This window comes from Mus musculus, chromosome 1 (assembly GCF_000001635.26).
Source record: "Mus musculus strain C57BL/6J chromosome 1, GRCm38.p6 C57BL/6J".
In the NCBI taxonomy this organism is placed as follows: domain Eukaryota; kingdom Metazoa; phylum Chordata; class Mammalia; order Rodentia; family Muridae; genus Mus; species Mus musculus.
The window spans coordinates 133,243,870-133,269,929 of NC_000067.6; the positions used below are offsets into that span (position 1 = coordinate 133,243,870).

General features: G+C 50.5%; 1 protein-coding gene and 1 long non-coding RNA gene across 35 annotated transcripts in view; one reads left to right on the forward strand and one right to left on the reverse strand.

Annotated features, from left to right (window-relative positions):
* The window catches only part of Plekha6 (pleckstrin homology domain containing, family A member 6), a 141,404-nt gene that overhangs the window by 81,838 nt on the left and 33,506 nt on the right, over positions 1-26,060 (forward strand). For 23 of the 34 annotated variants that reach the window (XR_003955328.1, XR_387170.4, XR_003955340.1 and 20 more), the window contains 5 exons: positions 15,140-15,220; positions 16,173-16,287; positions 19,928-20,032; positions 20,792-20,864; positions 22,697-22,797. Coding sequence is in view for 9 of the 34 variants with exons in the window: in XM_006529534.4 (XP_006529597.1) it covers positions 15,140-15,220; positions 16,173-16,287; positions 19,928-20,032; positions 20,792-20,864; positions 22,697-22,797 (475 nt within the window). In the remaining 25 variants the exon portion in view is untranslated. The other 11 variants (XR_003955352.1, XR_003955355.1, NM_001160268.1 and 8 more) reach the window with 8 other exon arrangements.
* On the reverse strand, positions 5,983-25,939 carry Gm19461 (predicted gene, 19461). Its single transcript, NR_037984.1, has 4 exons — positions 25,555-25,939; positions 14,576-14,685; positions 12,239-13,290; positions 5,983-7,547 (listed from the first exon to the last, which is right to left on the reverse strand). It is a non-coding gene; the product is annotated as a predicted gene, 19461 (long non-coding RNA).

The window sequence follows — 26,060 nt, forward strand, 5'->3', positions numbered from 1 at the left end:
CAGGTCCTTTCTCATGCTAGGCTGGTGCTCTACCATGGAGCTATATTCTCAGTCCTGCCACCTCCTTCCTCCATCTGCTTTCACCCCGTCATAGGCCTGTTATGTAGCCAAAGATGACCCTGAACTGCCAATCTCAGTGCCTCTCCTTCCCTCACCCCCAGGGCTGGTATTATAGATTTGCACCACTTAGTGCTGGGGACCAAACTCAGAGCCTATGTATACAAGGCAAGCCTTCTGCCAATGAGTTATGCTTGGAACCTCTGATTTTGTTTTTATGAGACATGATCTCATTTGGCTCAGGCAGCTCAAAGCTCATGATCTTCCCACCTTTTGTCTCCTGCGTGCTAGGAGTTACTCTTAAAAGTTTTCTGATTGTAGTGTTCTAGGTCCTTTGAATTTACTTGTGAATTTAGATTTTCATCATGTCTCAGTTTTTATAAAGAACTTGCTGGGATTTTGTTGCATCAATAGAAAAATATTGGGAGACTAGCTATCTTAGTAATATTGTCCTCTGACCCAAGAAAAGAATTCCCCTTCTTTAGATCTTGTCTAATTCCTCTGAGTAGTGTCTTAAGCTTTTCAGCACATAGATTTTGCATCTCTTGTCAAGCTTAGCCTTAAGCGTTTGGGATTTTCACTATTATAAGTGGTGTTTTCATTGCTTGTGGCTAGTATGTGGAAATACAACTAATATTATATCCCAAGCGTCTCCTTACCCCTTCAACCTCAATTCAACCCAAGGTACTGGGTGTCGGCCGAAGGGGGTCACAGTCAATTCAAATCCTGCATAAACAGATAGAACTCTGGCATGTTCTTGAGGGCAAATGGAGAAGATATGAAGGCAGTATAGCCCCTTTAAGAAGCCAGGGCAAGCTAGGCTCCAGGCGACTGGGAAGGCATTACTGAAGATAAGATAAGGAGCCCTGGCTGTTGTGAATGAGGGTCCCGAGCCACAGTGGCTGGCTTACTGATAGGCAAACAGGAACCAAGGTGATAAGGAAAAGTGCCAGTTACTAACCCTGGCTGGCTGAGGTTCAGAGCTAGTCATGCATCTGGGGCTGTAAGGAGGCGGCGTGCCATCTCTCTGTGTAGCAGAAGGAACTTGTATTCTGCTCTCCTATGCTATTTTAGGTATGCTCACAACAGCACAACAGCACACCTCAGGTAGGCTTTGCATAAAGGCGCCGTGTTCCCGAGGCAGTAAGTGGTCAATAAGTACCTGCCCATTGCCCACTGCGTTTCTTGTGCCCTTGTGGGATGCTCTGACTTTGCCTCAGCCTCAAGGCAGAGTTGGAGAGTACCTAATTTCTTTCTCAAACTAGGAAAATGTTGGCAGGGGACTCACGAACAGAGCCGAGTTGAGACCGACAAGCACAGAGCTGCTCATTTGTGCATTTCTGCATAGATTTGCATGTGCCCTATGCGTAGACACTTTTCTGATGGATTTAGATTTTCTTAGGTTAGTTACCTAGGATTAAAGAGAAAAGGCGGAATTTTCGTTTCTCCCCAAGCCTGCCTATCTGTCAGTACTGTATCTGTTGGTGTTTCCCCTTCTTAGTGTTTCCAAACCCCCCTTTCTAAACTCCTCAGTAGGACAGGGGGGAGGGAGGGGGGAGGAAGAGGATGAGGAGGAAGAGAAGGAGGAAAAGAAGAAGAGGGGGAAGAAGAACCCTCTAGCTCAGCAGCAAGTGTTCAGTTGCTTAGGGAGCCTCCAGGATTCTGTCCTTAGAGCAGAGAGGCACCCCAGGGTCTGAGATGGCCTTCTCTCTGCTTCTGTCCCAGGGCTATGGATGCTATGACTACTTATGTCTGCACACCCTCCTCCAGGAATAAATAAAAAAAAATCATCCCTCCCCCAGATCCTGGCTTCTCCATTGGCCTGCCTGGCAAATATTTCATAATGTGGGCTCATCCAATTGGGCACCATGCCAGAGTTAAGCGCCTCAGGTTGTAGGCGTGCTCCAATTAGGTGAGGAGGCCTGGGTGGGACTCCCGGCCCTCACTCTCCTCCGGGGAGGCAGCAGCATTGTGAAGGTAGATGGCAGCCAGCTAAGAGTTGTCACTTGCTCAGGGTTAGTCAAAGGGGACAGACAGGACAGTCCAGCAGCTGGATTGTGACAGCCCAGCACTGAAGGGGTTAAGGCCAGTCAGCATGTGTGGCTGTTAATGATTGCTTTCCACGGGGACCTGCTGGGTATTAAAGGGAAACCTTTCCCTATTCCTGAGTGTGAAAGGAGTTAGAGGCAGCAGAGACTAGGGAGCGCACTGAGCTGGTGAGTAGACTGGCTGTTGGTTTGGTACGTTTGTCTCTGTGGTTCTGGAGCCGATGAGGAAGCACGCTAGCCGTGTGTGTTCATCAGCCAGAGGGGGGCTTTTGTCACACCACAAACAAATTTTCAGCTGGGCCAGATTCTAGGCTCACCCCCTTTTTGTGAGAAAGAACTCTTCAGAGTGGTTCTCAACTAAGGGGCGACCCTCACAGTCAGAGATGCAGCTGCTGTGGCCTTGTCCTGTGGAGGAGACAATGGTTTCATGAAACCACCCTGTGTACAAAGCCCAGAGGCTCTTCCCTCTCTGAGCCATTGTCTCCAGAGAGGGGCTAGGATCTCTGAGCAAAGCAGGCTCACAGGGACACAACTGAAGGAGGTGGGGCAGTATGCTTGTAAAGGGTACAGAGAGGAGGCTGTGGAGAGGAGCAGGCGGGACAGACTGCAGGCAGAATTGGGGATGAACCAGTCACTCATTAAAAGGCTAAGTTGTCATTTGGGAGTAAAACTGAAATCTGGGGGAGGGGGGGGTGAAGAGCAAATCTTTTGCTTTTAGGTTTGTTGTCTCTACCCCTCATCTTCCTCCTGGAAGGGTGTCCCCTCACCTTCAACAGCTCTTGTCTCTGACTCCTTCTGGTAATGTGACCAGGAGTATGGACAGAAGTTCTTGGCTTTGTGAGAGGCAATGGGTGCAGTACCTGCAGAGATGTGTATGTGTGTGTGTGTGAGAGAGAGAAAATGTGTGCGTGTCTGAGTGTGTGTGAATGTATGTGAGTGTGAATGTGTGAGTGTCTGAGTTTCTGAATGTGTATGAGTGTGTGTGAATGTCTGAGTGTGAATATGTGAGTGTGTGAGAGTGTGTATGAGCGTGTGTGTCTCTGTGTGTGAGTGTGTGTGTGTCCTATATGCTCATATGACTTTTTAAAAAGGAATTGTCACCAAAGAAGAAATGTTGACACCCCCCACACACACACACTTTGCTAAGAGCTCTTTTGTTCCCCCTCTCTCTCTTGGGAGGAAGATGATTGGATGACATAATGCCTATGATGGCCCCACCTGCATGGGGACTGTCTCTGGCTCAGGGCACTCACCATGCTGGTCTTAAAGGCAGATTTGAGAGACAGGGTAAGTTCAACCCTTACTGGCTTGGCTGCCACGCTTCCTTCTAGTGGGGTTTCCAGGAGGCAAACAGAAACCAGGACAATAAGAGGGAGGTGCTGGCCACTAAACCCAGGAGGCCAAGAGCAGAAGGAGCCAAGTTTCTGGGCAGTTGAGGCCAAGAAAGAGGGGGAAGTAGAGTCTAGGAGAGGAATGGACAGACTGGCCCTGTGTGCCGTGTATTCAGATTTCGAGCCACTAATGCAGCCTTTATCTACCCCTCTCCCGGGAATTACAGAGGAACGGCTATCCCCAGTGGGGTGGATGTCACCTGTGGGCTTGCCACACATGCTCAGAAGGACTTCTTGCTCGCTTTCTGCACTTGAGCCCTGTGCTGGTTTTGGTTTGCACAGGGCCTCGAAGCAGAGCAGAACTGCTCCAACAGGTAGGAGTGGGCAGACTCATCTGTAACTCGGGTGTCACTGTCCAAAGCGGACACTGTCTCGCTTGGGAAGCACTGGAGAGTAGCTTGGGCAGTAGGCCTGGGAGGCCTTTCCTTTCTCTGAGACCATTTTCCTCCCGTCTAGTGTTTCCCTCTGGCACCTGCTCCTTCCTTGACGGTTTTTCATAGGTTGAGGTTACATCACTAGTGACTCTCTCTCTCTGGGGAGGGGCAGAGGTGGGGAAGCTCAAGGAAGATCGGAAGGAAGGAAGAATCCTAAGACTGCCTAGCTGGTGGCAGCTCCTCTCTCTCTCTCTCTCTCTCTCCCTCCCTCTCTCTCTCTCTCTCTCTCTCTCTCTTCCTCCAGGTCCTCCATTCCCTTTGGACCCAAGGCCCACAGGAAGTTCCTTCCATTCTCTTTCCCCATCAGCAATAGCTGGAGGTTGGCTAATCCCAGCAGGGAAGAGGACCAGCCAGTCTCTGTCTCTAGGTGACTCCACCCTTTCTTGCTCCATCTTGCATCTCCCTATCTCCTTCAATTATTAGAATCTTCTCTAAGTATGTCCCTCTGGCCCTATGCCAGAAAAAGGCTCTTGGTAGTGATAATTCCAGACTATGGAGTCTTAATGCATTGATTTAAAAGCCAATGGATCATTAAAACTTACTGTAAATGGATTTTCTTTTTTTCAAAACAGGATCTCACTGTGTGGCCCTGGCTGGCCTGGAACTCACTATGTGGACCAGGCTGGCCTTGAACTCACAGAGAACCTCCTGCCCCTCCTCTGACCAGATTAAAGCTCTGCCACCTTTGATTGGATTTTGGAATGTATCTTTTTTATATATATATATATAAAGATAAGACTTCTGTTCCAGGCTAGCCATGAGCTCTTGGCCATTGTGCCCTCATCTCTCAAGTGCTGGAATTACAGGCATGTATGGACAACTATGTCCAGACTTGATTTTTAATTTTTACCTCTCTGTTGTAGCTGGGGGGCAAATTTTCCATTCTTGTTGGTATAGTTTAGGACTGCAACAGGCCTGTATTTCCAAGGATACTGAGCATATAGCCATTGCTAGAATTACTGTAAAGTTGTTTGGAGTTTTCCCATATAACCCAAAAACTGTTAGTGGTTGGGAGATCAAAGCTGTCTAGGAAAATGTTCTACGGTGATGAGATGGTCCAAGATGGCCCCGTCTAGTATGGCAGCCTCCATGGCTACTAAGCCTCAGTGAGATGTGGCTAGTCTGAGGCACTGATCTGTTTTTTATTAGATATTTTCTTTATTTACATTTCAAATGCTATCCCGAAAGTTCCCTATACCCTCCCCCCACCCTGCTCCCCACCCACCCACTCCCACTTCTTGGCCCAGGCATTCCCCTGTACTGGGGCATATAAAGTTTGCAAGACCAAGGGGCCTCTCTTCCTAATGATGGCCACCTAGGCCATCTTCTGCTACATATGTAGCTAGAGACAAGAGCTCTGGGGGTACTGGTTAGTTCATATTGTTGTTCTACCTATAGGGCTGCAGACCCCTTTAGCTCCTTGGGTACTTTCTCTAGCTCCTCCATCGGGGGCCCTGTGTTCCATCTTATAGATGACTATGAGCATCCACTTCTGTATTTGCCAGGCACTGGCATAGCCTCACTCGAGACAGCTATATCAGGGTCCTTTCAGCAAAATCTTGCTGGCATATGCAATAGTGTCTGGGTTTGGTGGCTCATTATGGGATGGATCCGCGGGTGCGGTAGTCCCTGGATGGTCCATCCTTTCGTCTTAGCTCTAAACTTTGTCTCTGTAACTCCTTCCATGGGTATTTTGTTCCCTATTCTAAGGAGGAATGAAGTATTCACACTTTGGTCTTCCTTCTTTTTGATTTTCTTGTGTTTTGCAAATTGTATCTTGGGTATTCTAAGTTTCTGGGCTAATGTTCACTTATCAGTGAGTGCATATCAAGTGACTTCTTTTGTGATTGGGTTACCTCACTAAGGATGATATCCTCCAGATACATCCATTTGCCCAAGAGTTTCATAAATTCATTGTTTTTAGTAGCTGATTAGTACTCTATTGTATAAATGTACCACATTTTCTGTATCCATTCTTCTGCTGAGGGACATCTGGGTTCTTTCCAGCTTCTGGCTATTATAAATAAGGCTGCTATGAACATAGTGGAGCATGGAGGCACTGACATTTTAATGCTTTTAAAACTTAATAAAAATTTGAGTATGACTAGTGACCACCAGACTAGATGATATATGGATATAAGATGTTGTAGTGACTGACCATCAGACTGGATGGTACAGATGTGGGGTAGTGTAGAGACCATCAAACTGAATGGTACAGATGTGGGGTAGTGTAGAGGCCATCAAACTGAATGGTACAGATGTGGGGTAGTGTAGAGACCATCAGACTTGATGGTACAGATGTGGGGTAGTGTGGAGACCATCAGACTGGATGGTACAGATGTGGAATGCTGTAGTGACCATCAGACTGGATGGTACAGATGTGGGGTAGTGTAGAGACCATCAGACTGGATGGTATAGATAGGGGAGTGCTGTAGAGACCATCAGACTGGATGGTACAGATGTGGGGTAGTGTAGAGACCATCAGACTGGATGGTACAGATAGGGGAGTGCTGTAGAGACCATCAGACTGGATGGTACAGATGTGGATTGCTGTAGTGACCATCAGATTGGATGGTACAGATGTGTGCCACCACTTCCTGGGTCTTTATGATTTTATTTAATGTCCCCCTACCCAGCAGCCCTAGTCTTGCTCTGTGTTACAGAATGAAAAACTGAAACCCAGAGACATAAAGTGAGTTAGTCACAGAGGCCCCTGTCTGAGGTCAGTGGCTCCATCCTTTTCCTGAAGGAGAATCTACACAAGGTGGTGCAACAGCTTCCTCTACATGCTCTCCAAGTCCATTCCAGATCTCATGGACCACGAGGGTGCTCCTGAGATGTGTGCAGCTCACAGCGGCCCTCCTGGACACAGGCATTCTAGTGGGTTCCAGGCTTAACCCTTGTTTCAGCTCATACTGGAGCCTCCTCACATTAGGAAGACAGAGAGACAGCTCGGCCCTTGGCAAGCTCTTGAGAGGCAGAAGAAGTTCCAAACTCCTCTCTCCCTGCAGAAAGGGGCAGTTAAAACTTCCTACCTCCTGTCTGTATGCCCCGTTGCCCTGTCTCTCTCAGTCTCAGTCTCAGACTGAAGGTCCTTGGAGAAGTCTCACAGAACGGGCTTCATAACAGGTGAGGGACAGTGCCAGCTTCTCCGTCATTTCTGCCTTGGCATCTGGTCCTCATGCGCCACCAGGTAGGAGCGCCAACCCCCAAGCCCCCCAAGAGCAGCTGTCTAGGCTCCTGCCTGCAGGCTCCAGGAGATTTATGGCTGTGTAATCTTTCCCTAGGCAGAGTCTCAGCTTTGTGACCAACCAGACCTGCCAGTGGAAGCGGGTCCCTGTCCCACTTCTCCACCCAACACTTGGTTCAGCCCTATGTAGGAGGTGAGGATCTAGCACAGCCCTAAAGACTTAGGTTGTGGGCAGTTAGTAGGTGACTATCCTAACTTTCCCTACACACAGGCACTCATCACCCCCACTGGGAACCCCCCACCCCACATCCTGCATTGTCTCCAGACCGGCAGCTGGCAGATGTTAACAATGAAAGTGTTTGTTGTTGCTGTGTTCTTGGAGCCTTGTGAAACCAGAATCTTCCACTGAACTTTGAGGCTCTTCATCCTGGGGAATGGAGAATGCAGAGAGGTTGGCAGGAGGGCTCAGGGAAGCTCTAGGAGGCTGCTGCTTTGCCTGTCACTGTAGCCAGGATAAACCTTGTCCTCTTGACCCCTCCCTAGGCCTTACTGCCTCAGTCTAGGGTAAGGACAAGACAGCAGGGAGTTTTATTCTCTTCATTTTGCACCCCATTCATAGCAGTAGGGCCTGGTTTCCCTCTGCTGTCTGGTCTGGTGGGAAGGAAGGCATCACTTACTACTGTTGTTTTCTTGTAAAAAACGAGAGAACAGGCATTGAACAGCTTGACAGCCTCAAATTGCTGGATGGGGAACAAGAAGGCATGGGATGCTTCTGAGAATGTGGAAGCAGGGCTGTCAGGCTGGCTGGTTAATGTCCAAACTCTCACTATAAAAGTACATCCCACGGGGCAGGGAGGGTGGGGCTGCTGATCCCTGTGGGCCGCCAGGACCAGATCTGCTGAGTTAGGAAGGAAGAGATGGTTTGGCTGACCTTCAGTAGAGCAGGAAGCAGAAGCATGCCGCTGCCCTCAGCCTCTGAAGGGCGGGAGTTTGGGATTCAACCCAGAACTGAGGGAAGAAGCCTAATTAATTATTGCTCTGCCCTGTCACCCCTGTGGAGCCTGCTGATGGTTGGGAGGAGGCACCCTGGAAGCCAAGGGAGAGAACAGAGAGACAGGAGGAGAGGGAATGGTTGGGAAGAAGCTGGGGTGTGAGGGACTGAACCTGCCCTCTCTTATCTGGCTTGACTCCTCAGGAAGGCCAGGGGAGGCAAAGTGGGGTCTTGGGGTTACAGGTAGCTCTTTGTCCTCTTCACTTTCTCCTTGTCTCAACAAGAACCACAGCACAGTGTCGGGGCTGGGAGTGGGCTCACCCCACTTCTCTATCCTGGGCTGGTTTAAGGGGACATGCCCTATTCTGTGCACAGTGACTCCAGGGTCTCAGAACTGACTGCGGTTCTCACCAACTTAACAGGTTATTGATATCAAGACAGAGAGACAGTGCCTCCACCCCTGGGACAGTGCACAGTCATTTATTGGCCAGATAGAAGGCTGGCCTGGTGCTCTGGCAGGGCCTGTGGCTGGGTTTAACCTCCCAGGCTCTGTGTTATGGAGAGGGAGTCAGGCTTCAGGCACTGTCCGGAGAGGTATAGCAAACTGCTCTTCACCTGCTAACAGGGAGGAGTTACACTGATCATCTGCCCAGGTTACTGCCATCTTTCAACAGATAGCTAGAATCCCATAGAGTATAACAAATGACTTAGAGACAAGATAATTTGAAGTGTAGAGAGTAGGGGAGTGGCATGCGTTTGCCTGTAGAACTTTTTCCTGCCCTAACGGAAGACTATGTTCTGTTTTGTGTCCAGCAGTCTAGAGAGCTGGCCTGTCCTCTCTCCTATGGTAGGAATAAGCTGACCATGCCATACAGCAGGAGGGCAGCTGCACAGACTGGGAGGGAGCACGCCTAGGGCCCTGACCTGTGCTTACCCCATGTCTACCTCCCTGGTAACTGAGCCAACCCCCCTTCTTAAGGTAGGGGCTGAGGTCCGTGAATTTCTCTGGCATCTCCTCCCTACTGTGGCCACCACAGCTGGGGAAGATGCCACTGATCACTCGGAGTGGAGTGGAACTCTAAGACGAGGCAGAAAGGGATAGGAAGGGGGCATCTGGGTCCTGTCTCCTGGACTCTCAGCTCAGGGCTCCAGCATGTTAAGGTGTTCCAAACTTGATTAGGAGGGCATAGTATTTATATCATATGGTAAAAAACAAAACAAAACAAAAACAAAAACAAACAAACAAAAAAACCGGTAGCACCGAAAGCAGGGGTTGAGCAAGGGCAGAGAAGAAAGGAGCCACACATGCAAGCCATTGAGAGGAGACTGGCGGAAGCGGTTCCTAGCACTTGGAGCCAGTATTGTGCTCTGCAGGTGGAGAGGGGAGAGACAGTGTTGGGGGGGGGGTGTCTTTCCACCTGAAAACCGCCAGAGGTGCTGCCAGGGCTCTCATTCCTCCCTTTGATTTCTTCTTGATGCAGCAGCTGTGGGTAGAGCAGGGGCTGCTGTGGGGAGTGGTTGGCTAGGAAAGTGTTTTCTCCCCGAACATCCAGGGAGCTTCAGGAATCCAGCAGTCTAGAGAGCTGGAAATGTAAACTGAGCTGCTTTTTAATTGGGACAGAATGCTGGGGCAGATAAGGCTCTTTGACAATGATGATGAGACCCAGACAGGGAAACCAGGCAAGAGCCAAGCCTCCCTCCTTAGCTGCAGAGTCCTCCCTGCCCTCAGGCCCTGCTGGAATTTGCTGGCTTGAAGAAAAGAAGGAGTTGGGAGGGCTAGTCCCCTGCTCCATCTCAGCTCCTCTTGCCAGCTACCTACGTCCTGCAGAGCTGGTGATGGGCATTCTGAGCTTGGGCAAGCATGGCCCAAACTGATTCTGCCAGCAGCTTCTCGGGGACTATGGAAAGGAAACTCCTCTGTACAGTGGGGTCGAAAGAGTGAAGTGTATTCTTCAGGTTTCCAAAGTCTATCCCAGCGGAAGCCCTGGACAGTTACCCTGGGGGGGCGGGGGGGGGGACGTGTATGCTAGTGAGCATGCTTGTGTCCATGTGTGCTTGCTCAGGGCTCTGAAGACTCAGGTTTTAACTGTGTGGTCCCAGGTGCACCAGAGCTGTGGCCATCTTGGACCGCAGAAATGCCCTAATGGGGTGGAGGGAAGGGTTGTTGGGTCTTGATGCTTTGTGCGCCTTCCCCAGCCCCTCCTCATCTCCTGCCTCATCTCCATTACTGTGCCCTGGTCTGTCTTTGGTTTCCTTGCTCCCGCACCCAGCATGTTTCTTGGTCATTTTCAAGGATGGCCACCCTGTGTTGTGGAAGCTGTATTTCACTGAAGGTTTGCAGGGATTCATTCATTGGATTAGTCCAGAGGCCTTGTTTGCACATGAGCAAACTAAGGGCCAAACAGGTGAGGCCATACTGCAGACTCAATGGGTGCCTCCTCCAAGACTGACCCGCCCAGTTCCGCGTTGAGGTACCTCCGGGCAACCGTGAAAATCAAGGCTGATCTTTCTTCTGCTGCCAAGTCTTTACTTCCTGACTTCTGAACTCTTTGGGGAGTGGAATTTGAAAGGTCCAGTTGGGTCTGTCCTTAGCCATCCCAAGCCTTGAGAAGAGGAGGCTTTTTTGACATCTCTAAGAGTAGTAAAGAGGAGGAAGAACATGGTTTCCTTTTAAAACATTCTATACCCGCTAAATCTTTCCTGCTGTCTAGCTTAATATAAAGCACTGTCATTCTGTGCCGGGTAGATGCGAGGAACACCGGGCAGGGTCGGGGGGGGGGGGGCTTCTGTGCTTCTGGCTTAACCCTGAGGACTTGGGGGCTCCCCTTGCCCAGGAGTCTGTGCTCACCGTCCCCACTCCCTTGTGCTGTCTTCCAATAGCACGAGAGAAGTTATTTAACTTGAGCAAAGGCTGTGGGAGGCCCCTGCACTCAGCCTGAAGAGAAGGGGGATATTTTTGCCTCCTAGAGGAAGAAACCTCATTTCCCCAGTGCACCCCCCTCTCCCCCTCCTGTTCATATGAGCTTAATTTTCTTCTCCTCTTAATGAAGATGGATGAAAGCCAAACTATATATTCAGGGGGAGCCAGTCAGGGAAGCCGAGTGAGGGGGCGAAGGGACAGAAACAGAGCCTCCCTCCTGGAGAGGAAGTAATTAATTGTGAGAGCTAAGGTAGGGAAGCCCTTGATAATAGAATATCAGCCTCCAAATGCAGGTGGCTAAAAATGACACCAGAACGTGGGGAGTTTTTTTTTTTTTTTTTTTTTAAATCTGTTCGTTTGTACATTCAACAAAACTTTATTGAATACCTGTGATAGGCAGACAGGGAACTCAAGGAGGTGTCTGGAAAGGTTCAGGCTCAAGGAACTGGAGACAGATTTAACCCCACATCTAAGGCCTCCTGCCACCAAGATAAATCATTTACCAAAGTCCCCCTGAATGGCTGGATATATTGACCTTTTGGATTTCGGATTAGCTGTTTAAATATCAACAGCTGTGACCCCAGTTACACCTGGCCAGCTTGTCTCTGCAGGGGTTAAAAATGTTGTCCATTTGTTTTTCTGTTTACTGTTCTCATTGTTCCTCTGACCTCAGTCCAAAAATTAGATCAGTCCCGCCCTTTGGAGTGTCTACTGTGATATCACAGAGTTGCCATAACAACAGACTATGAGGTCAACAGAAGGCCCGGTGCTGCAAAAAGCAGCACCTTGGTTAGAAAGGAACCTGTCGTATGAACAGAAGCAGAGAGACAGAGCAGAGGAGCTGAAACTTGACATCAGAGTACCTTGGCTGTTTAAGATGACATTGAGCCTGGCTGCTCCTTTGCTGGAATCCTTTACAAACCTCCAAAGGACTTGATAAGAGCTTGTCTGGAGGCAGGGGGATAAAGAGGTGACCTTCAAAAGGCCTTGCAAGAATCCTAAAGCACAGAGGACAGTGAGAAAGAGCTTTGACTAGCCTTGACCTATGGAAAATTCGGGGGAATTAACATCCATGCAATCTCCCAGCGGCCCGAGCAGATCTGACAGTTACCAGCTGGAATTTATCATCTTGCATCTGGGAAGATTTGCAGCAATGGATACACAATGACCCCCCACCCACACACCCCATTCCCTACCCTCTCCTCACCAGCCTCGAGAGGAAGGCTTTCTTCCATTTCATCTGGGACTCCACTAACATCCCGGCCATCCACTTGGGCTGTGTATGTCTAGCTTCTGACCAGCTGGACCAGCACGTTTGGAGGGCAAGCGAGCCATGCTGCTGGAGAGGCGAGTGGGTCAGGCCAATTGCAGAGCCGCTTTGTTTTTTTTATTATGCTCCGGTCTGTATAGATGAGAGCTGGGCAGGCTGAGAGAGGAGAACGGAGACTTCTTCAATTCTCTTCAGCTTCACAGCAACAGTAACAGCCAATGAACCTGAAGCTTCCTTTAACCCTCAGAAGGGCTTGGAAGGTCTCTGAGAAGCAAGTAGGTTTGCAGCTCCAGAGCCTGTGTCTGGGCTGGAAGCTGGAGAGGCCGGAGCACTTTCTCCCTGCAGGTCGGGCTGGCATGAGTCTCCGTGCAGATGGGAATGCAGCCCGTGTTCCTCCGCTCGCCCAGCTGCTCAGTGTCCTTAGCACAGTGAGGTCGGACTACCTGGAAGCAGTACACCTGCTCTGTGCAAGCCTCTCTCCATTTCTGCATTTCTGTCTTGTGAACCTGAACTGGGAGGAGGTCCTCTCTTCATTTATTCTGCCTCCAAGACCTCTAACTGTAGCATCACAGGCGAATGCTAGGAAGTTAAAGCCACAGGCCCCCTAGGGCACCTGGGCTACCCCTCCCATTGCCCAGAGAGAACCCTGTCCCTGTTCTCCATTGCTAGAGCCAGGAAGAAAGGGCAACCCATGGAGTCTGCCCCAGCTCACCCTGCGTCTCTGCCACAGCATTGAGAACTGGATCCAAGGACTTACTTCTCAGAGGGATGGTAGCAGCAGGGTGGCTGGTGGCTCCTCGGAGGCTGCCGAACTGGGGACTGAGCTTCCAAAAAAGATGTTGAAGTTTCGGGCTGATCGACGGGTCAGGTAGGGATTTCCTCTGTGGACCAGGAGCCTTGTGAAATCACAGCAAGCAGAGTTGGTTGTTCATCCTGTTTGACTTTAGGGTTTGGTGGCAGTAAGGGGGTCTGCTGGAGATGACCATGACCTGAAAGGAAAGCAGTTAGGTCAGTGGCTACTGCATTGCAGTGCCTGTGAAGGGGAGGCTATTTTGAAATTGGTATCAGTGGGTGGAAGAGGGCATTGTTTGTAGGGTTGCTGGGTAGACGGCTTAGGCCAGGGAGAGGTGTGCCATGCCCTGGAAAATTGAGCAGAGCAACAGCGGACTGATTGTGTGTGTGTGTGTGTGTGTGTGTGTGTGTGTGTGTGTGTGTGTATCTGAATAACTGCCTGCAGGGTGCTCCCAGAAACACAGAATAAAAGGTGCCTGGAGGGACTGGGTGGGTAGGAAGGAGGTAGATATTCTACACAGTGGACAAAACAGGGAATTTGCCATTTTAAGGATGTTCATTGTTTCAGATTGCTACCCTCAGCCCTGTAGGGAGCCAAAGGGTACCAGGGCAGGTACTCTTCTCTATAGAGATCCCCTGTGATCAAATTGAGGGACCATCCTTACAAGGTTTAGGAAGGAGGGATGTCTGTAGTTTCAGAACTAGAGGGTAGATTACCAATGTACTGAGTTTAAACCCAGGTCTCATGGATGCTGGTTAGATTTTAGATCCAGTTCAAGCTACAGACTCCAGATTTCCAAAGAGACTGAAGCTGTTGCCCGCTGTACCTCTTTATCCTTCATATCTGTGGTTTTGATCTGAACAGCAATGGTTGGGCACAGGGAAAAAAAAAAACAAACAAAAACCACCCTTTGATATTATCTTTAGCTTCAGCTGGCATCCTGAGGCCTGGGATGTGTCCTGGGGTAATGGGAGAGGGTGGAAGGGACCAAGCAATGCACCCTTGGCTCAGGCTCTGGCTGGCTCGAGGATGGTTGAGCAGAGGGCCAGTTCTTTGCCGTGGTGTCCTTAAGCTTCTGTTTTAGCAGCATCTGTCCCTGGCCTGCTCTTTTGGTCAACGGGAGCCTGTGCTGGACTCTCCACATATATCTGAAGAGGTATCTGGGAGGAGAGCCTTTTAACTCATCTAGCCCCCGTGGGCTAGACACTACCACATTCTCAGCAAGTGGTCCCCACTTACCAAAGCCATTGCTCCCCTGGAAGATGGCTGCTTTCCTTTTGCATGTCCCCCGAGAGCCCACCCAGGAGCTGGCTTGGCAACCTGTCAGCCAGAGGTATTTCTCCTGATGCTCCCATCTGCCTCTTTCCCAGCCCCTGGGACTTGTTCTCCCTAGCTTCCTGGCAGGCTCTCTGCAAAATTCCCAGCCCCACTCTTAGCCATAGCGCCCCTTAATTAGATCCAACTATTAGGCCAGCACTGACCTTTGATGCTGAGGGCTCTACGATGTCCAGTGTCCTCTTAAAGGGAGTCCGTGGTCCTGGAGTGTGGCTGAGTCCCAGCCCCAGCTCAGTCTTGGGAGTTTCTGAGTTTCCTGATGGAGCGTAGAGCAGGAAAGGAGTCCAAGGTCACAAGAGAGTTTTTTTTTTTTCCCCAGCAAATTATGAGCAAGCATTTTCTGTGTGGCAGATGCCGTCCCTGGGAGGGACGCTGCTGCAGGAAATCTCGACTGTGTCAACTTGGCTGGAAAGCCCCTTGTGACCCTCCCTCCCATCCCCAAGGTGACCACTGAATGCATGGAGGAAAGCTTGCCTAGGAACTCTAGCAGGTGGTTAAAACTGAGCCAGCAAGAGGTGACCAGGTTTCATCCTCTCTCTGACCCCGCCCACCTGCATCTTCCCGTTCTCTAGCCCAGGCATTCCCCTCCTCTCAATAACCCTGCTGGGGAAACAGAGTCACAGCTCCTTGTGTGGCCTGCCAACCTTTGGCTCGTGACTCTGCCCTCCACAGCTGATGGCAGCTCTCTCCCCCCTTTTTTTTCTCCACAGCCACAATGAAAGACGCAACACATTTCGACATCCAGTGACTGGCCAGATCCCAGAGGAGAACAAAAAGTTTGACTTGAAAACGTAAGTCCCTCTCTGCTTGCTTTCTGTCCTTTGTCACTGCCATACTGTGTGCAGGTGGGGCGGGGTGGGAGGGAGGGAGGAGGAGGTGTTTGCTGGTCCTCATCACCTCTGGCCACATCTCTTGACCCCTCACCCACAGTTCCCAAGTTCTAGTTGATGTATCCTGTAGGTTGCACTGAAGAGATAAAAAAAACACAAACCTGCTCTCAGGTTAGGTTAGCACCTGGGAACCCTTGAAGGCAGCTCAGGGGAACCTGATGTAATCCAGAGATCTAAATGTGCATGCTCCATTGTGAATCCCGCCTCACTGATGGGGGAAGGGTAGGTCATAGACCACTGATCTACTGTGCCTTTGATCAATGATTTTCCACCCTCTGGGATCAAATACATAGCTTTAAGTATGCCAGTGAACCTTTAAAATAGAAAGCTGAAGGCCTGATGGTACATGCCTGTAATCCCAGTTTTGAGGAGCCTGAGGCTAGAGGATCTTGATTTTCTAGGCCAGCCTGTCTCAAAATAAGGTACAGAGTAACAGGCAGTCTATTATCTCAGAGTCTAGATTTTTAAACATACATGAACAGGAGAAAGCTACACGGGATGGTACATGCCTATGATCTCAGAATTTGGTAAACAGAGGCAGGAGAATCAAGAGTTCAAGGTCATCCTCTGCTACATAGTGAGTCTGAGGCCAGTCTGGGCTATGTGAGACTCCCTGTCTTTAAACAAACAAGTAAGAAAAGCAAAATAAGCCAAAGCCATAAATGAACAGAGAAGACGAGGGAGATTATCTGAGGAGAAGCAAAGGAGCCCCCGTGATGACTTCCGCACTGCACCGCAGGCTGGGATTTTGTGCTGCTGCTGCTGCTGGGGCAGTGGGGACAGGGTGGAGGCAGGGATGGTGCTTTGGTTGCCGGCTCTGATGATTCCCCTTCTTTTGTTGACCCGAATTCAGATCGGCCTTGGACATGTCCAACAAAACAGGTGGGAAACGTTCTGCTACCATCAACAGCGACATAGCCAACCACAACATGGTGTCTGAGGTTCCTCCAGAGCGGCCCAACATCCGGGTAAGCCCAGCGGCGCCTCACCTGCCTCTGCAAACTGACCGGCAGGAGATGCTTTCAGTTTAGAGGATGTCAGGATCTGCGGGGAAAACCCTTGCTTGCCTAGCATATCCATAAACCCCACTGGGCAGGCAAGGTGGTCCAGGAACCCAGGTCAGAGTGGAAGAGAAGAAAGCTCAGACAAGTACCTTACAGAAGATGAGGCTCCACACATGGCGTTCCCTATCTCACCCTACCAATCTTTGAAAGGGAATAACACTCTGTGTGTGTGTGTGTGTGTGTGGTGTGTGGGGGGGGGTGTTTCCAGGAGTGTAGGGTATCAGGCAGCATCTTGACTTCTGTCCCATAGATGCCAATGGTCCTCTCCTGTTGTCAGGACCAAAAATGTCTGTAGATGTTGTCAGTGTCCTCTGGTAACGAAATCTCCCATTCTCCTAAGGACCACTGACATAAGGGCACAGCAAAAGAACCTCCCATGAAGGATGAGTTGATGGTCGACATGGGAGGAGGAGGAGGAGGAAAGGGAGGTCTGGGAAGATGAAGTCATCTGAGAGAAGGGAGCTTAGTGACAGTGTGGAACTTAGAGACTTTGAGAAGCAGTTTGAGAGACGATCAATCGATGAGCACAGAAGATTGAGAGGGGATGGGAGAGGAGATGTAGAAAGAACAAACGGGACCACTAAGTGAGCAGCCGCAGACTGCCATGTGTTGATACCGGGGAGCACTCTCCACGAACCAAGCATGTTTTTCTGTGTGTGTCCTAGCAAGGGTGCATTGAGAACACAATGGTGCACGATGCAGAATCTGAAAAACATGTTACTTATGTAAAATGTACAAAGAGGAAGAGCAGGTCTGCGTATTTATAGACATATCTGCAGCAGGAGTGGATAACTGTGGACATGAGACCGATTTTGGGTCAGTGGCTGCCCTTAGGGAAGAGGAAGGTAACGAGACTGAGCCTCAAAGGGAGGCTCAACTCTGCTTGCCTTTTCTTATTAGGGAAACGAATGACAGAAAGGAATGCTTGTCATCGCAGTGTTCCCTGCTTTTCTGAAACACTTGAAATGGTTCAGAAAGGTGTTTCTAATTTTTGTGTGTGAGAGGAAGTTGTGTACGGGTGTCCATGCAGGGGGGCGGGGGAGATATGCTGTGTCTGCGGACCCTAGAGATGCCAGCTGGCTTCATGTGCTTGCCTGCCTGCCTGCCTTCCTTCCTTCCTTCCTTTGTCCCTTTGTCCCTCCCTCCCTCCCTCCCTCCCTCCCTCCCTCCCTCCCTCCCTCCCTCCCTTCCTTCCTTCCTTCCTTCCTTTCTCTCTTTTTCTTTCTTTCTTTATGTTTTCTTGAGACAGGGTTTCTCTGTGTAGCCCTGGCTTTCCTGGAACTCACTTTATAGACAGGGCTGGCCTTGAACTTGCATAGATCTTCCTGCCTCTGCCTCCCGAGTGCTGGGACTTAAAGGCATGTACCACCACGCTCAGCTCCAACCTTATTTTTAAAGACAGGTTGGGTCTTTCACTGAACCTGGAATTCATTGAAGCCCCAGGGACTTCTCTGTCCCTTCCTAATGCTGAGATTACAGGCTCACCTTGCAGCACCTACCTTTGTAAAAAACATTTATTTTTGTTAATTCTCTCTCTCTCTCTCTCTCTTTCTGTGTGTGTGTGTGTGTGTGTGTGTGTGTGTGTGTGTGTGTGTGTGTGTGTATGAGGGAGGTTTCCCCAGGAAGGTTATGTAGTCTAAGGAAGGCTGTGCTGGACTTCAAAGGATAAGTCTGGAGCTGGTTCAAGAGAAAGGATGTCCTTACCCATGAGGGAGCACAATGAACAGAGGTTCGGGAAGATGGGGAAGAGGCAGAGACAGGACATCTGTGCTAAAGCAGCAGAAAGCAAATCATAGACCCAGCCAGATGTTAGAGCCCTGGTCTTCTGTGTTGGGCAGAAGAATTTCAGTTTTCCTACATGATGACCATTACTGAGAAGACAAAATGTTTTTAATGGGGTTCAAACATGCATGCATGTGGACCTGTGTGTGTGTGTGTGTGTGTGTGTGTGTGTGATTGTGTGATTGTGTAATGTGGCAAAACCAAAGGAAGAGCCTCAGGAATGATGTTAGTATTGCCTGTTGTTTTAGATTGGCCAGAGCCTGAAAATAGGCTCAATTAAACCAATGACATTGTAAGAACTGTTCCAGAAAGGAGGTGGGTGTGTGCGCACGGGTGTGTGCGTGTGGGCATGTGCACAGGCCATCTCTTAGTTTTTTTTCATTGCCATGGTAATACCTGGCAGGAATGGTATAGTGAGGGAAAGATGTATTTGGCTCACAGTTTGAGAGGGTCTCAGTCCATCATGCTGGGCAAAGCAGACTGAGTGACAGGATGCATGGCAGAGGCTACTCACATCATGCAGTCCAAGAAGCAGAGAGAAGGGTGGGACTGAGGCCAGATATATCCTGCAAAGCCCACCTCTTCAGGGTTCCACAGCCTTCCAGAAGTCTGGGAACCCCACCAACTGAGGACCAAGTATTCAAGATGTGTGCCTTTAGGGGATAGTTTTGGAATCTAGGGAGAAAAGGGATGAGGCTCTTCACAGTAGTTTAACCCAGAAGAGAAAGAGGCTCTTACGGTAGATAGGGAATGAGAGCCTGGAGGGAAGTTTAAGGTGTGTGGGCGTTTGAGCACGATGCTTTTAGATGGAGAGCTCTGACTGAGGAGAAGCAGCTAGAGGAGGATAGCCTGGAGGTGTGTGTGTGTGTGTGTGTGTGTTTGTGAGTTCGAGGCCAGACTGTTCTACAAAGAGTTCCACGACAGCTAGACAGAGAAACCCTGTCTCTCACAACCAAAAAGGGCATCGTCAAAAATGGTGAGATTTCCATGGTGATCGAATGTCTTATGGTGAAGAGGGTGGCTGACACCCAAATCCTTAGACAAAACAAAACCACAACAAACAAGCCATACCAATCTGCTTCAGGAGCAGCACGGAGAAGGGTTAGGCTGAGCAGTCTGCAGAGTGCTCAAGGAAGGCAGATGGTTGTTGCCCCAGACACAGGAGGAGCGACATGTCCATGTGGCGGTGAGGAGCCAGAGGACATTGTCTACCCTTTGAGCCCTATGGGCTCTCTGGTGTGAGACAGGAACAGGACACAGAGCAGATGACACAGGGAAGTAACAGTCGTGTGCATGCCAGAGCCTGTGCAAGAGGTGGCGGTAAGGAGAGCCAGGGAAGAGAGGAAAGAGCCAACCGAGGTCCTGCCAGGCCCGATGACCTGAGTCTGATCCCCAGAACCCATGTGGCAGAAGGAGAGAGTGGACTGAGGACTGCAGATAATTCTCTAGCTTCTATACCCTCACCATGGCGTGCACACCACCCCCCAAAGTAAATAAATCTAAAAAAGAGAACAGAGGAGTAAACGCAAAAGAAAAGAAGGAAACTACGTAACAACTAGTATGAGACCCATGTTTGAGAATCGGAAGATCCACGCCTTTGAGTTAGCAGAGACTCAAAGCTTCATAGCCAGGCCTCCCATCAGGAGGGCGTCAGGGACCCACTGGAGAGATTTGCCATTAGCAAGGACAGCTCTCTTGCTGACAGAGCTGTAAGGAGAGGAGAGGAGGGGAGTTTGTCTAACTGCTGTCTTTGCCTTCCCAGGCGACTCGAACTTCCCGAAAAGCCATTGCCTTTGGTAAACGCGCACACTCCATGAAGCGGAACCCCAATGCACCTGTTACCAAGGCGGGCTGGCTCTATAAGCAGGTGAGGCCACCCAGCCTTGTTGCCTACAATAACCACCACTTTCTTCATAGCGCTCTGAGTTCTGTACCCATGGCAGCCCAAGCACTCTTTGGTAGGTTTCCCTGTTGTCTATGAATGTCTTCCAATTGTATAAAGGTTCTGAGAAACTCCTAGTCTGCTCCACTCAGGAGGCAGAGGCAAGGCAGATCTCTGAGTTCAAGGATAGCCTGGTCTAGAGAGTTAGGACAGGCAGAGCTATGCACAGAAAAAAAGAAAAAGAAAGAACCCCCCCCCCAAAGTTAACTAGTGTCGAATTTGGGGCTCCAAGATGAGATTCCTGATGGGAAGAAGCAATAACTCTGAGATACACCACATCACTAGTCCCAGCAGAATTACAGGACACATTCTCTGCATGTCTCCTTGCTGTGTGGAGGTGGGGTGGCTTCAGTCCTGGGGTTTACCAACCTTTCCCTGGCTGGCCACTGCTGTATTCTCGTCTGCTCTTCTACTCGCTCATTCTGGGGTACCTTTTGCCCCCTTTATCTTCCCCAGGGGAGATTCAGAGCATCAGAATGACAGAACTGGAAAGTCACAGGCAATAATCTAATGTCAGTTCCCAGCATCTGAGATCTCAAGGGAGTTGGCTGCCACGTGCTAGTGGCCGCGCTGCAGCCAGAGCCGGGATGTCCTTGTAACTAGCGCAGAGCTCTCTGACTGCGGCTGCCTCCCCTTCCACACCCCCTCATGGCCTTCCCATCTGTCTGTCTGTGTGTCCTGCAGGCCAGCTCCGGGGTGAAGCAGTGGAATAAGCGTTGGTTTGTCCTGGTGGATCGCTGCCTCTTTTACTACAAAGGTGAGTGTGCCCTGGCGCTGCCAGGGTAGGGGAAGCCAGGGACCATTCTGTCTCATCCTGTCTTGCTGTCGGGTTCTGCTTTGGAAGGTCATTGGCCGGTGGGTCTCTCCAGGCGGGCTCCTAGCTGTAGGAGGCTGTGGCAATGGGTTGTCAGCTCAGTCTCAGACCTATTCACGCACTCATTCAGTTCCTAGCAATCCATACTTATCCGGAAGGCACTAGTTCTGGATCCCAACTGATGATACGGCAGGTGAACAGGGCAGACATTTGCATAGTGAGATTCCTGGGTAAAGGGAAAAGGAGGAGGAGGAGGAGGAGGAGCAGGAGCAGGAGGAGGAGGAAGAGGAGGAGGAAGAGGAGGAGGGGGGAGGTTCCTAGTTACTGCTCTAGTAGAGGCTGGTGTTGCTCTTCCCCGTGGCCCCAGCAGAATGTGTACGCTGATCCAGAATATAAGAATGTTTATACCATTTTGTTTACTGTGAAGTCTACAGCTCCAAAAGCTCTGCAGCAGGAAAGATGCTCAGGGAACGCTGGGTAAACAAATAGCCCTGACCTCTACCTTCTCTGTCGCCCCCACATTCACGTGAGGCTCCCTTGCCCCAACATGAGGGCAAAGATCTGATGAACTCTGTCACAGTCTTCTCTAGGAAGTTATTCTAAAGTGTACATGGTAACACGTTTCGGCGGGAGCACAGATGACCCAAGCAGGGCTAATGGCAGTAATGGTGACATCATATCAGGCTGCTGCAATGGGAGGGGGTGGGCACAGGTGATGTCTAAGCCAGAGAGCCTGTGTGCTTCACTTATCTACAGTGAGGAAGCGCTGGTTTCCTCCAGCCTCCTGGGGGCAGTGTGGTGAATCATTAACTCTGACAAACAGCACTTGCCCTGGCTCGCCCTCTGCCCTGGAGCTGCTTGCTTTTCCTGAATTGTCACCGAGCAGAGGCTATAGATACAGGGTCAGGGAAAGAGGAAAAGTCTAGAACTAAGGAATAGAAAATTTCCTTGTCCTAGAACTAGCATGGGACAGGACTGAGGGAGCAGTCAGGATCCCTGAAGAGAAGGGCAGGGCATACCAACGGATGCTCATGAGCCACAGAGGGATGGTCTCAGGATACCCATATTCATTAATTTTCTGGGGCTGTGTAATTGATAAAGAAGAGGGGTTTATTTTTGCCTCAGGGCCTGGAGGCTAGAGGTTTGAGAGCCCGGCACGAGCACCTGCTTAGCTGGCACGTGACAGAAAGTAGGAGGACTTAAGAGGGAGCACGTGGAGAAACAGAACAGCCTCACTTTGCAGCACCCTGCTCTGGAGGAGAACCTGAGCTAAGATGGGCATGTCAGCTGGGCACACCTTTAATCCCAGTACACGGGAAGCAGAGGCAGGAGGGTCTCTGTGTGTTGCTGTTGAGTCTGTCCTGCTTATCAATACAGGCGGACAGGATAGAGGTAAAGGAAGCTGGCTTGGAGTTAAGCTTCCTGCATTTTAAGATTGATCCACTTTATGGCTAAGGAACCTGGACCAATCACATAACCTGTCCGTTGACAATGGGGGAACAGGAGAGCCTCTTTGTGGGGGCATTTAGGAGTATTGGGTCTAGTAAGGCATTGAATGGGCCTTACATAAAGTGAATATTTATGTCTGAAAAGCCATAGGAGACACGGAATATTTTGTTGATATTTATCGTAGCTCCTTGCCCCTCCTTCTGCATCAGGAGCACTCTCGCACTCATGCGCGTGGGCATGCATGCAGGCGCGCACGTGTATGTGTGAGGGTACACACGCATGTATGCGCACATGCACACACCCTTGCACCCCCGTTTCCCCGACAGATGAGAAGCAGGAGAGCATCCTGGGCAGCATCCCCCTGCTGAGCTTCCGGGTGGCGGCTGTGCAGCCTTCAGACAACATCAGTCGGAAGCACACGTTTAAGGTCAGCTGGGCTTCCTCTCCCAGGTGGGGAAAGGAAGGCATCTGCTCTTCTAGAACCTGGGTGGGGCTGGAGCAGAGTAAAGTGTATGTCCCCTAGGACGCCCTGTGTGGTGGCCCAGAAGGGAGCAGGTAGTGGCCCTTGGACTCATCAGGGTAGCTGGGAGGCCAAGTGAGGCCATGCTGGGGTTCCCTCTTCTTCTCTCAGGGGCCTGATGGGTATATATGGCACCGGTGGGCCAATAGAGCTGTGTCTCTGTGATGCCACAATTTCCCCAGGGAAGAAAATTGTGTCCTGAACCTTTTGTACCTTGTGCCCAGCAGCCCACTCCTCTTCTGAGCCGAGCTCTGGTGGGTGGGTTTCTCAGGTCTTTTCTGAATAGGTTTCCTTTCTATTTTGAGCCCAGGGATATGCAGGGACCCTCCCTCCAGTCAAACTTACTCAAATTTTATTCTTTAGAGAACATTATGAGTTGAATTTTGTTTTAGTCTTGAGTTATGAACCCCGAGTCTTGTGGATGCTGGGCAAGTGTCCTGCCCTGAGTCCTGCCCCTGGTCATGTAGACAACAGTTTGAGAGAACCCGTGCACAGGAAAATGGGACTCTCCTCCCGCTCAGTGTCCCTCCCTCAGAACCCCTGGGGGACCTACTCAGCAAAGCTGTGCCTGCAGCTGGCTCCTCCTAGGCCAGTAGTTTTCCACATTTAAAAATTCATGACCCATTAAAAACTATAAAAATCCCATGCCCTTTGTGTTTTGTGATGCAGAGTACCCTAGTCTCCTTTTCAAAATATGAGATAATAATATTGATTCTGCATGCCTTAGAATAAAGTCCCCTCTTCCATTTGAGAATTGCTGTCCAAAGCCCTTAAAACTCAACCCTGGCATTAAAGACAGAACAGGTCACACCAGGTTGGTGTCTGAGCTTCCAAGGCTCTCTCTGCCCTTCAGATTCTGGTGAAAGAGGTGGGCACCATACACAGGGCCTGCCAGGGAGAGAGGAGGGGACATATTTGGCACATAATTACTTTCCATCCTCTCAGGGGCTGGGGTGCCAGAGGTGTGAATAGAAGGAACAATTTATACAACTCTGACTCCAGGGAGCTGGGTTGTAGCTGGGGGAAATAGGAGCAGGCTGTGTAACCAACAAACAGTCCCGAGACACAGACACATTGCACCCACACAGCATCCACAGCCTGTCTCGCCCTTCCTACCAGACCTGTCAGAGCCACACACTCCAGACTGGAACTGTGCCTGCTGCAGGCATCAGATAAACGTCCTAGAGTGACAGATACACACCCTGCTGCGGAGCCTAGCGAGATCACTCCAGTGCCTACCAGACCTGCACACCCTCCTTCTCCTTGCCCCAAGTCGTGCTCTGCCTCTTTAAGGCCCCCACGTGATAGCTATGCTCAGTGGCCTACAAAGGGTTCTGACTGTGCTATTCAGTGTCTCATCCCCAGGGAAGGGAGGGGAGCCGAGACAGACAGACAGCAGGCTTGTCCTGTTGTGGCCACCAAGCACAAGTCTTGGATGGCAAATAATGAGGAGCCGGGAACTGTCCCTGCCTGGCTACAGCTGAATGCCTTAGCTTCTTCTATCCACACCCTCAAGTCTCCAGCTCCTTTCTTCTTAGAAGCTGGTGCCCCTCCCTGCACTCCATCAATAGCCCTGTCTTTTCCCAGGCCCTCTGCCTTCTCCTGTCACAAGCATTTGGTCCTGGGGCTGTTTGCTCCTTGTTCCTCGTGGCATGTTTTGTCCCCAGTGTGAGTGAGCCCCAGTGTAATTTCTATCTTCCTTGTCATTGGGGCCCCCTGGCCAGCAAGCTGGGGTACACAGGTTGCTCACAGAATGCTCATGGAATGAACAGATTCATTTGCTGGTTCCAGCCTGCCCTGCCACACATCACCAGCCTTGTCTCTGTCTCCCACAAGACCATACTAACCCTGTGTTCTTGTCAGAGGGTTTTCCTGGGCCCTGGGCACTGCTATTCAGTCTCAAGTCCCAGCAGCCTCCTTGCCCTCTTTACAGCTCCCTTACTGTCCATCAGCACCACCCCTCTAAGAACTCAGCAGCTCTGCCTCCTGCTGGGCTCTCTGCTGAAGGGCAGGGTCCAGCCCAAGAGAGGAAGCCTGGGGTCCAATCCCCCCAAACTCCACACTGGAGAAGGGTGAAGGTGGAGATGCATATGGGACACAGTGAAGGGAATCACCTGACGGTTGATCCCGGAAACGCTGGAAGGGTGAGGGCATGACTTGGCTGTTCAGGAGAGCACTGAGTTTAGCCACAGGGGCCTCGCTTTTTCCCTTCAACTCGCATCCCATGGGTTAGCACTCAAGGGAGCCAAGGCTGGGATGAGACTCCTTAATCACATCTGGAGCCCCCTGTTAGGTGATGTAAATTTTAATTACCTTTTTTTTTTTTAAGGAGTTGAGGGTGTCACTAGAGGAGTATGCTAAAGTCCCAGAAGGAATCTGGCTAGTCCCTCTCTCCTATTACCCTTCAGCAACCGCTGAATCATTGTATCATTGTATCATATCAAACCACCGTTGTATCATTTAAGCGGGAGCAAAATAGCAACTTGTCTGCCAGGGAGGAGCTGGAGTTGATGCTGGGCTTCCCTGACTCACTGCCCACTGCAGCCCCAGTTTTCCCATAGTGCAAGCCCTCCATGCTCTATCCCTTGTCCGGCTGAGCTGGGCACTGCTGAGTGCTGTCCTCCTGGGTGGTGTCACTGACTACAAGGGAACTACCCATAATACCTGTCCTGTGCTCCTCACTGTCTGGTCTGTCTCTTCCTCTGGTGTCGGTTGGCTTGTCTCTGCTTCTCCTTCTGGCCGCATGAGGACCCCCTCCTCTGGACAGGAGCTCTCTTCTGGGTTCCAGCCCGCTGTGCCTGCTCACAGCCGTCAACTAGGTAGTGTTCTGACCGTTTGCCAGCGTGTGCCCTGCATGCCGTGGATAGGGGCTCAGGTGTTTCCTCTTGAGGAAGGCGTAGGGCCAGCTTCTCAGTAGTGAAGCTGGGTTTGAGATGGTCCTGTTTAGGGGACCAACTCCTCCTGCCCTGTGGTAATTTTGTTATCACAAAGGTGGAATCGAAGGGGAGATAGGGTGTGGTAATTGTCCCTCTTGCTTACAGCCACTTCAGGTGGGGGGAGGTAAGCTTGCTTTCCTGGTGATAGGGCTTTTAGGTAGTATTCAGAGACCTCTCATGTCAGGTATATGGGAGACAGCTGCACTCCACCCTCCTTCCTAGCTCCTTAGCTCC